The following is a 12,144-nucleotide window of genomic DNA, read 5'->3' as shown; positions in this document are numbered from 1 at the left end:
CTGTCCATTTTCACCAGTTTTATTTGTTTCAGCAATGGAACCGTTGACTGAATTAATAAGCCAAGATTCAAAGTTTGTGGGTATTAAAGTGAAGCAAGAAGAATGTAAAGTAAATTTATTTGCAGATGATAATTTGATTAATGTAGCAGACCCTTTAAATTCTTTACAATAACTTAAAATGAGAACAAAAGAATATGAAGATATATCGGGATATAAAATTAATTGTGAGAAAAGTGAAATTATGTTTTTAGTTAATGGACAAATGAGAAATGTAAAGAAGTAATTGAATATAGATGGCCAGATCTTGGAATAAAATATTTAGGCATTTGTGTGCAATCAGATTTGACAAAATTATTTAAATTATTTATCTTTATTAAAGAAAATTAAAGAAGATTTGGAAAATGGAATATATTACTTATTACATTGATGGGTAGAGTAATTTGTGTTAAGATGAATGTTTTTCCTTGAATACAATATTTATTTCAATCAATTCAAATTTCAATTCCTCAAAATTTTTTAAGGAATTAAATGTTTGTGTTTGAAAATTTTTATGAAAGGAAAAATGGCTTGGGTTTCTTTGGAGAAATTGATGTGGAAATATGATTTGGGATGTTTGCAGCTCCCCATTTTTATGAATTATTATAAAGCAACTGTTATGGGCCCAGAGGACCCCAAAACCCAGCAGCAATAGAAATTCTCCAAGACAAAGGGGTACTTAAACAAAAATTGCTTTTAATTATCTTTAACCATGAAAACAGGATCAAACTTTAACTTATTACTTTTAACTTGACTTAACCTAACATAACCCCCTTCTAATTCTAAGCTCATGTGTATGTAATGTGTATATGTTTAGTAAAGTTATTTGATTCACAGTTCAATCTCACTTCTCACTCCAAGTTCACCGGTATCAGGCAATTTTTATACTGAGCACAGAATTTAACCTTTATGAATTTTCACCAAGCTCTGGTGTTTAAAGGTAGTTGGTTACCACTTAGGAAGGTCCTTGTTGGTCTCAGAGAGAGAAATTAATTGCTTTTTGGACACACACAAACTGATTTACTTCCATCTTGCCGAAAAAAGTTGACCCATCAAAGTTTTCCAAATGATAACCTCTTCTTCCTGGTCACCACAGAGTTCCTCTTGTTTCTCTTATTTCAGGAGAAACACTCGAGCCAGCCATTTCCTCTTGTAAGGACCACAAGGGTTTTCACCAGGCTGAACTCTGAGCTCGCAACCAGTCTTCAAAATGGGGTCTTCCAACAAGGTTGCCAGCTGGTCATGCTATAGCCTCAAAAAGCCACTGCAGAACTCCAACTGAATTCTCTCTCTTAGAGAAAACTTGATTGGTCGTCTCACTCTCTCCCCCCCCCTCCCAAAACCACATGAGCTCCAGACCCAATCTTCTGAGCCTGTTCATCTGTTGCTTTCAAAACAGAAGTACATTTACTCCACAGCATCAGCCCAATTAACACCTACTTGTGAGTCTCCATAGGCATTCTTCAAAGTTTTTGAAAATCACTGGTGCCTCAATGTCTCACTTTGCAAAACTTGCATTTTAAATGAGATCTGTTTTGTGAAGTGTCTGGTGGTGACCTACACTAAACCCCCCCCCCCACAATCTATCACTTAAAAAAAAAAATTTATATATTATTTAAAATATACCCATCACACGGCACAGTTAAGATTTATTAATGTAATGTTTGAGTTAAATAATGTTCCAGTATGGATAAATATAGAACTTAATAAAATAGGAAAAACAGATCCACAACATTTTATTTATAAATCTAATGCAAGATTATTAACAGCAAATAGAGAAACACCCATGCTGAAACATTTAATTGAACTTTGGAATAAAATTGATAAAGAGATTGGAGGAAGAGGTTTAATGTCTAGAAAAACACCATTATTTCAAAATAGACATCCCATTTTCTGTGGAAAATAATTTTTAAAATATTTGGCAAAATTATGGTATTAAAAAAATTAAAGACTTTTGAAGCTGGGAAATTTATTACTTTTAGTAGAATGAAGGAAAAGTTTAAGATATTGGAAAATCTAAAATTTTGTTAGCAAATTAAGAGATTTTTGTGAATTTGGTTAAGCTTTAGTATTACCATTGGAGACAGAGATGCATAAATTATTGCAAAAGAGGGGTCGAAAAGAGAGTTCATAAAACGGAGACATAAATGGGAGATAGATTTAAATAAATAGATGAACATTCAGATATGTAGAGAGAGTATGAAAAGTGCAATAAATGTGAGATATCAGTTAGTTCAATCTAATTTTATTCATCAGTTATACTTGACATGACAACAGTTACATAATAAGAAATGTATTCAAATTTATGTTTTAGATGTGGACAAGAAGCATTCGACCTGGCAGTCTTCCACAATTAAATCTTTTAGGCTTGATTTGGGTAATTTATTAGAATGAATAAATGGAGTAAAATTCCCACAGGATCCAATGTTATTTTCACTGGGAGATGTTAGAGGAATTAAACCTAAATTAAAACTGAATATGTATCAACTAAAATTTGTTAAAATTGTCTTGACGATAGCTAGAAAATGTAATGCTATAACTTGGAAGTCAGATACTGATTTGGGAATGGATAGATGGCATGTAGAAATTTGGAGTTGTTTCCCACTTGAGAAATTCACTTATAATTTAACAGATAAATATCATACATTTTGTGAAATATGGAGTCCATATTTACAAACTGTTGGTATTAAAATTTAAATGAATCTCAACATTCCCTTTCTCTTATAGGTCTCTATAAATATTTATGTTTAAAAGTATCGGAAAATTAAGTACTCCTGTGTGGTTTTCTTGTCCCTTTCTACTTTCTCTTTTAGTTTGTAGGGGGTTGGGGGTGGGCAGATTTATAGGAGGTTTTTCTTTACTTTCTTTTTCTATAAAATACCACATGTATTTGGATTAAGTTTGAAATATAATATGTTTGCTAAGTGGTTTTATATTAAATAAAATATATTTAAAGAAAAAGAATTGCTAGATATTTAAATCAGTAAATGAGTGGAGGGACTTTTTCAGACATGATTGGATAAAAAGTGAATGCATTTTAGAAAGGGTGGCCATCATAACCAACCTCCCTGATAACTAATAATCCAAGATTTAAAAAAGATAACACAGATAATAAAAAAATAGTATTTAAAAGGTCTGAAAATATGAATTCAATGGGTCCATAGATCAACATAAAAGGAAACTCATCTTCTCTAAAGATAATAATAGTTTAAAAAAAATGGCCCAAAATGTAGGTCAAGTAAATTATCAAAAGCCTAATCTCAGTTGTCAAGTAGTAGAGGAGCTGAGTATGTTGTACGTGGATCTAAGAGAGGTACTTATGGGTATTGTTTAATGTAGAAAGTCATCCAATTGTTTGACTTGGGATGAAATATTAGATGTAGAATTTGAAATTGTTTGGAAGGTTTGACCCACCTTTATTAAGGGAAAAGGGTTGAGGAGAATTATTTTGGCCTCCCATTTGAAGACCATCTGAGAGAAAATTAATTGGAGAGTTTGATCAATTCTTATCAAGTCATGACACATTAATTGAACTGTTGGGTATTTAAATCAGTAAATGAGTGGGGGGGGGGAAGGTTTTCAAAGATTGTTATGTTCAGCCAAAGATTTGAAATAATTGAGAACTTCTGAAATTTATGTCGTCTGTGAACTTGCAAAAGGTAATTCGCATAGTGTCGGATTGCTTACCAGAATTGAAGTTCAGTTTTATTGGTTCAGTGGTCGTATGGATTAAGGGGCAGTACGTAGAAACAAGTAGCTGTTTAGACTAAATGGAAGTATACATTCGGATTCACCAGAATTATTTATGTGATTTTAGAAATGAGGTCTTGCAGTACAGAAATAGGCCTACAGGCCCAGCTTTTCCATGCAGAACAATACACTCTCCTTTCGTCATCTTGCCCTCATTCAGCCCTTCAATTCCCTCCCATCCACGTAACTATCCAGGTGTTTCTTAAAGGAAACTAATGTACCTGCCTCTCTCACTTTATCTTGCAGGTTGTTCCACATGCCCACCACCCTCTGGGTGAAGAACTGACCCCTTGCAATCTCTTTTTAAAATATTTTTATTAATTTGATAGAGAGAAATATAACATGTATATTGTTTATATATTAATTTATATAGCTTTTATCTGATGCAATACAGATTATGAGTTACATACCAATTATACATTGTCTTGTATAATTTTCAAAACGTGAAAAATCCTATTGAGAATTTCATCTAATCTTCTAATATTGAGATGCACATTGTGATTTTCTAAATAGAAAATTCTCTTCTAGTAGTTTAAAAAAAAATAAGAAAAGAAAAACCCCATACTAATCTTACCCCTCCCACTAAACAAGGTCACCAGCAAATAAATTGTAAAGAATCAATCTCTGACATCATCTCTTCTGAATTCACCCCACTTGCCTTTTTTCGGAGTCTGTCACCTTTCAGTTTTTCTATTTCCCTTCTTCTTTGGCTTGGCTTCGCGGACGAAGATTTATGGAGGGGTAATGTCCACGTCAGCTGCAGGCTCGTTGGTGGCTGACGAGTCCAATGCGGGACAGGCAGACACGGTTGCAGCGGTTGCAAGGGAAAATTGGTTGGTTGGGGCTGGATGTTGGGTTTTTCCTCCTTTGTCTTTTGTCAGTGAGGTGGGGTCTGCGTCCCTTATGATCCTGTGAACCTCAACAAGATCCTCTGTAGGAGCTGCTGTGAATACATGCTGCACAAACTAGTAAAAGGACACTCGATGGACTTCACCAAAAACCAGTGTTGAAATTTTAAATTTGCTCTTCACCAACCTTCCTCTTCCCAGCAACCTCTCACACCACATCCCCTACCTTTGCGATTCATGACAAACCTACAGATGCCCGCAACACTCCTTTCTCTCCTCCTTCCCCCGCACATCCACGTTAATCACTACACTGTTCCCCCCCCCCCCCCCCCCCCCTAACACGTGCATACATGTAATATTTCTCGAGCATCGCAACTGATGCAGCGACCAGCCCTACACAAGGCCCACAGGAGTATGTGGCCGCAACATGCCTCTCACCCTCCTACTCTCAAAAGAAAACAGATTGTTCCAGTTTCTCACAATAACTGAACTTCCCTAATCCTGGGAGCAATTGTGCAAAATTCTTCTGCATCCTTTTGAACTATATAATGCCCTATACAACTTCTGCATGTTATTACAATATTTGTATTTAATGCCCTGACAAAGCATACCATGTTCTCTCTTCACCACTCTGTCCATCTGTGCTGCTATCTCTAAAGGAATTGATATTTGCAGCCCAAGGTCACTCTTCCATGATGCTCTTTTGGGCACTACCATTAACAACATGAATCCTGCCCTGGTTCAATTTACCCAATTACAACACCAAGTTGAAATGCACCAACCTTTTCTTGGCCTAGTTCCATATCTGATCTTGGATCCTGTTGCAAACCCAGGCAATGTTCACTGTAGAACATATTTTCATGTTTTCATCAAACTTGGTCACTTTCTCACAATCATGCTTCTCCAAATCATTTATGTACATTACAAAAATCAAAGTTCATTGGACTGAACCTGAGACACTCCTCTGGTCATGGTCCTTCAATCTGGGGGAAAAATGCACTCTACCACCACACTCTGATTTGTGTCACTGAGCCAGTTTTTAATCCAATTTATTATGAGCACAAAGGACCCCAAAACCTAGCAGCAATCGATATTCACCATGAAAAACAGTTACTTAAACATAAGTTTTAAAAAAATTATCTTTAAACATAAAAACAGAATCTAACTTATCACTATTAACTAACCCAACTTAACCCCCTTCTATTCTTCCAAGTTCTCTGGTTGCAGGCAATTCTTATACTGTGCACAGAATTTAACATGTATAAAGTTCACAAGGCTTTGATGCTCGAAAGGTAAATGGTTACCGCTCAGGAAGGTTCTTGTAGGTTTTCAGAAAGAGATGTGTTCCAGGATTTTCACAACTGAAGTACCAGCATTAGTCACCTCAATGTCTTGCTGATGAAACTTGCCCCATCAGGGTGCTCCAGATGATAACTTCTTTCTTTCAAGCTATCACAGAGTTCCTTTCTGTCCCACTTATTCCAAGAGAAACATCAGACAGATAGCACTTCCAGCCATCCGCCACTCTGGAGCTTTCAGTTTCAGTTCAACAAGGTTTTCCTGGCTTGTTACAGCTTTCTGTGTCACACATAGACTCTCTTCTGTCCGTCTGTTTCTCTCTATCTGAGTCAAAACTGCCAGCATCACGTCCTCTCTCTCTCACTTGCAAAACCCCCGACCTTCTCCAGCAAACAATAGGAGTTAGTTTTCTGCTCCATCTGTTGTTTTAGGTAAACAATAACTTCTCAATGACCTCTGCGTGAGCACTTTGCGAAAAGGTCAAAAGCCTTGTAAAAAGGTCCAAAACAGACAATCTGGCTCTGGCTGTGCTTCTAAGACAATAGTCCATTCATTTAGTGACATCATTTCAATTAGCACCAACTTGTGAAATGTGCATGGCATTCTCCATAGTTTCTGTAAAATCACTGAAACTGAATTCTTCAATATTTCAAATAAGATCTGTTTTAAAGTGTGTGTATGTAATCTACTCTAATTTTACCAATTTATCTCCCAAAAACATTCCCAAATATCCATCACAAGTTGGATAGTGGTTCTCCTGTGTGTCCTAACCTTCTATACCAACCTATCACGTGAGACCATATCAAAGGCTTTCCTAGCATCAAAAACATGAACTACCATGCCCTTGTCTACCCTTTTTGCCAACTCTTCAAAAACTTCTATCAAGTTTCAGACACTGTTTATCATGCACAAATCCATGCTGGCTCTCCTTGATTTTCCCTTGGCATCCAAATATTGGTAGATTCCATCTCTCAGAATCATCTCAAGAAGTTTCCCTACCACTGACGTGAGACTCACAGTTTTATCCTTCCAGCTCTTTCTAAATAACAACACCATGTTTGCCATCTGGAACTTCCATCCTCAGCAATGTGTTAAAAATGCTTGTCAAGCCCCCAACAATTTCCTTCCTTCCTTCTCACAATGTTCAGTGAGGCACCTGGTCAGGAACCTGAAATTTACCCACTTTGATATGGCCCAAGAATCTTCACTATTAATGCATACATACCTGAGGCTACCTTTAGTTACCCACCTCCCACTCTTGTTTATCATCCAAAAGAATAGAGGACCTGTGCTTTGTGACCTGTTTGGTCCTGATGTAATTATAAAATTTTTCTGGATTGTCCCTTGTTCCTCCTCCTATCCCTCTTGAGATTCCTTTGAACCTGTCTTCTTGATTCTGATATATGCTTCCTTTTTCTTTCTGATCTGTTACTCTATATCTGTTGCTAATCAGCATTTCTTTATCTTGAATTCCTGCCTGTACACTTTTGGAGCAAGTTGATTCTGGACTTATTACTCCTTTAAAAACTTGCATTTTCAGTCATTCTTCTTCTGCTGAGGCAACTATTGCAAGTTCCTGTCTAATCATGTTGAAATTGGCATTGCCACAATTCAGGGTTTTAACTTGAAGTCCAATGCTATCATTTTCGAGAATTGTCTTAAGAATTGTGGTCACTTGGTCCCAAAGAGTTCCCCTGCTGATAGCCCAGTTACCTAAACAGCTTCATTCCCCAATATAAGGTCCAATATTTCCCCTGGAGTGAAGTCTACAGATGCTAGGATTGTAGTAAAAACACACAGAAATGCTGGAGGACCTCAGCCAGTCTCACAGAGTCCAAAAGAGGTAAAAATACATCATTGACATTTCAAGACTGAGCAAGCATCTTAATTAAAGACTAGAGATTAAGGGTGAAGAATGAGAGTGGGAGGAGACCAGACCTGACAGCCAAAAGCTGTTAATTATATATGAGGAAAGGTGACCATTTATTTTGTCTCTGTGAAAGGAGACAGAGAGTAAAGGGAAGATAGAGATAGAGCTAGAGGAAAGGAGATGGGGATGAAGATGTTGGGGGAGGGGGAAGGTGGGTGTTGGGGTGTTTAACAGAAACCAGAGATGTTGTTGATGCCATCTGATTGGAGGGTGCTCAGATGAAAGATGAGGTGTGGTTCCTTTTATTTGCAATGGTTTCAGTCTGGCAGTGAGTGCATGAGACCATGGACAGGCGTGTCAGCAAGGAAATGGGATGGGGAATTGAAATGGGTGGCCACTGGAAGATTGTTACAATATTGCTCTTTTCCGAGTAGACCTTTCCACATATTGCTGTGGAAAATTCAGCTGGATACAGTTAATGAAGTTCACTCCCTCCAACTCCAACTCCCGAACACCTTGGCATTTCCAGTCCACGTTGGGGAATTTGAATCACCTCCGATAATCCTGTTTCAGGTGGTTGATACTCCAGGTATCTTGGACCATCCATTGGAAGAGCGCAATACCATTGAGATGCAAGCAATCACTGCGCTAGCTCATCTCCGTGCCGCTGTTCTGTACGTGATGGATGTGTCTGAACAGTGTGGCCACACTGTGGAAGCACAGCTGGATCTCTTCAAAAACATTAGACCTCTCTTTGCCAATAAGGTAAAACTTTCATTTGGAATGTGTGGCGTTTAGTTGAAAATTTTAATTGCAATGGCATACACAGAAGCCGTTGATGATTTTTTAATAGGATGGAATTTCTGTCCTCTGTTCACTAAAAATTGGATATCTTTTGCTGAAATTTGAGAACACTCCATTTTTGGATTCATTTCATTGATTTAAGAGGTACACACACACAAAGAATGGAAATGTACAAAGTCTAACTTCAGTAATTTGATCGTAAAACTTCCCAACAATATGCAAGAAAGCGAAGGGATTCATCTCAAATTGTAATAAATATTTTGCAACCAGTATCATGAAATCAGATAATCTGCTCTTCTATTTCATTGTTGTTTGATAAATTGGCTGCTGGGTATCTTGTGATTACAGGGACCACACTTCAAACCAATGAGCAGGTAAAGCATTTGGGACATGAAGAGGCGAGATTTTTCTGGCAGAAAAGCACATATTGGAAATGTAAAGTACTTTAATCAGCATTAATGGGTGGGAGAGAAAATTTATATATGTTGTGTCAGGGGCAGCATTAGAACTGGAAAAGGTGAGAAAGCACCTCTATTTGGTTAACACCTGCCTGCTTCACTTTTCTTGTGGGCCTTGTATGCCCAACAGGAGTATTCCTGTGGCCTTTGCTCCCGGTGCTAATCCATTGGATGCATAGAAGTGCTATCAACAATTCCAGTTCATGGTTCTGTTCTGATATGAGCACTTGAGTTTGCCGTGGTATAGAAGGCTACTGGCCAGGTGCTGTTGTAAGGTAAATTCGGATGGGTCATCTATTCAGCCATTTAAGTGACATCTGTGGAAAGAGAAACTATCCAACACTGTATCATGGACCCTTCCTCAGACAGTGTAGACATGAATTTTGGTGTTTCTGTGTTGTTGGGATACCATTTGTTTGATCAAATATTCCTTTGTTTTAATAACAAGGGAATAATTAATGGAATGTGGAAATTATGAGCAGCTTTATTCCGATGGCTCATGAAGAAATTATATTGGCAAGGATGTGCCTTTTTAATTGTTGTCGAGACCATAGTGACTGTGGGGAACCAAATTGCCATTTGTTTTGATGTTTTTATACACGTGATATTGCAATCATTCTCTCTGTGAGCAGGAAAATTGGCAGGTTAAATGTCATTCATTGTATTTCAGCCTCTTATTATTATTGCAAACAAATCGGACATAAAGAGGATAGATGAACTTTCTGAAGAACATAAGGTTAGTAGTTTTAAGTGTCATATCTCAGAATTAAAGCCAAGCATTGTGCCAAATGGCTTGTCTGATCTCTTGCCATTTATTAAGCTGTCATCCATATTTATATTTAATTTTATTTTTAACTAAATGCTACATGACACCATCCATTTCTTCAAGACAGAGTTGAGAAGATATTGGTGCCCTGGCCCCTTCTCCCCACCCCCTCCATAGACATAACAAATACAGGGTTCTTCTCACCCACACCTATCACCCTACCAGCCCCCACATCCTATATATTGACCACAATTTCCACCACCTACAGTGGGATCCCACCACCAGATATATTCTTCCCCTCCCCTCTCCGCTTTTCTTTGGCATCTCTCCTTCTCTGCTTGCTCATCCCTTCCCACCAATCGCCCTTCCCTTGCACTTTCTCCCTCATCATCATTCGGGGCCCAAAACAGTCCTTCAGAGTGAAGCAACACCTGTGAATCTGTAGGGGTAATTTGCTGCATCCGGTGCTCCTAATGAGGCCCTCTCTACATCAGGGAGGGTGGACACAGATTAAGGAATAGTTTCATTGAGCACCCTTGTTTTATCCCTGCAACAGTAAGGAACTACCAGTGGCCAATCATTTTTAATTCCACACCCCATTGCCACACCGACATGTCTGTCAAGTTGAAGCCATTCGTAAATTGGAGAAACAACACCTTGTATTCTGCCTCATCAGCCTTGAACCAGACAGCATGAACATCGACCTTGCTTTCCCTCCCCCACCTGTCACTCTCACCTTTTTATTTGGATTCAGCACTGCTGAAGGGGCCGACTGCTTTGTTCTCTCAGCAATATTATGTACTGCATTTGTAATTCTCTCTTCATTTAATCATTGCAGAAAGTCTTTGCAGATTTAATGGCAGAAGGAATCACTGTAACAGAGACAAGCACTTTGACAGAGGAAGGTATCATTAAAGTTAAAACTGAGGTGAGTACTTTTGAGACAACCTTTCCATGTCATTCGATTTATAAAACTAACTGTTAATTTACAATGAAAAGGAGATTTCCATTCATTTGCAATTGAATACTTGGGTTTTTTTTTAAACTTCATTGTATTATAATCTTATGTCTACTCAGAACTTGCTTTGGTTGAGAACTTTGTTGGTATGGTCAAGTTAAACCAAAGGACCTGTTTCTGTGCTGTCAGTTGACTAGGTTCAGTTAAAAAGAATAGTAATGTAACTCCGCTTGTATTTGTTGACTTTTAAAGGGGCATAAGGAAGCAATAAGTTTTCAAAGTTTCTCACAATTTTTTTAAACTTTCAAAATTGGAAAAAACAATCTCCAACTGCACAGAATTAAAGTTACACACAGCATGCACGTGGGCTGGGGTTTCTGTGCTCATCATCAAACACCCAGTTACCCCAAAAAAAAATTTTTGGTCTTCATCACAACCCCTCACCCCACCAGATGAATTTACAGTTGTCTAAATGGTTAATATGTGGCCATGTTGGCATTTGTGATTTATATTATTTGGACGTATTTTGCCTTGAAAATACTATTATTAATTTATTGATATGAGTTTACAAATTCTTTGCCAGGCTTGCGATAGACTTCTTGCTTATCGTGTTGATTCCAAGATGAAAGGTAAAAAGGTAAATGATATACTGAACCGACTCCATCTTGCTGTTCCATCAAAGAGAGATCATAAGGTGAGTTAAAACACTTTTTCCAGTCTCTTTAATACAGGCATGTTAATTTTGTGTTGAGCTACAACTCTATAATACATCTTTAAAATGTATCCTTGAATTTTTATGGCTTGATGATTTTAGTTATAATTTCATATTCCCTCCACTCTGTAACTGAGTTCATTATATTCTTGTTTAATTTTTGGAATTAATATATTTTTAACTTTATTTGTAACGAAGTTCAATACTCTTGAGAATAGCTTTAAGATGAGAGAGAGAAGTGTGAGGCAAGTTAATAAACAGTGAATGATAGATTCCTAGACCATGCTGACAGGCAAGTTGATGCACAGTGAATGATAGATTCCTAGACCATGCTGACAGGCAAGTTGATACACAGTGAATGATACATTCCTCGTCCATGCTGACAGGCAAGTTGTAGAAACAGATATAATAGTACCGCTTAACAAGTATTTCAGCAAGCACATGAAAAGGTTGGACATTGAGCAGTTGGGATTGGTTTAGATTGACATCATGGTCAGTGCAGACATCATGGATAGAAGTTCCTGGTCCTGTTCAGTTTTTCTAATGAAAATAATTTTCCATCTCTCAAATATTATCCTTAGCATCATTTGCTCAGTTGAACTGAGATCTGAAAACGAACTGTTTGAGTGTAGAAGTCATCATC

General features: G+C 37.5%; 1 protein-coding gene across 2 annotated transcripts in view; it reads left to right on the top strand.

The window, feature by feature from the left end:
• Window positions 1–12,144, top strand: part of gtpbp4 (GTP binding protein 4) — a 51,875-nt gene that overhangs the window by 26,286 nt on the left and 13,445 nt on the right. For both annotated transcript variants that reach the window (XM_069914698.1, XM_069914699.1), the window contains exons 7-10: window positions 8,377–8,568; window positions 9,736–9,801; window positions 10,670–10,759; window positions 11,373–11,483. In XM_069914698.1, coding sequence (XP_069770799.1) covers window positions 8,377–8,568; window positions 9,736–9,801; window positions 10,670–10,759; window positions 11,373–11,483 — 459 coding nt within the window. The remainder of the gene's footprint in view (window positions 1–8,376; window positions 8,569–9,735; window positions 9,802–10,669; window positions 10,760–11,372; window positions 11,484–12,144) is intronic.

The sequence above is a fragment of the Narcine bancroftii genome, chromosome 1 (genome assembly GCF_036971445.1).
Source record: "Narcine bancroftii isolate sNarBan1 chromosome 1, sNarBan1.hap1, whole genome shotgun sequence".
Classification (NCBI taxonomy): Eukaryota; Metazoa; Chordata; class Chondrichthyes; order Torpediniformes; family Narcinidae; genus Narcine; species Narcine bancroftii.
The sequence above is the reverse complement of the archived record's forward strand: the minus strand, read 5'-3'. Positions and strand labels throughout refer to the sequence as shown.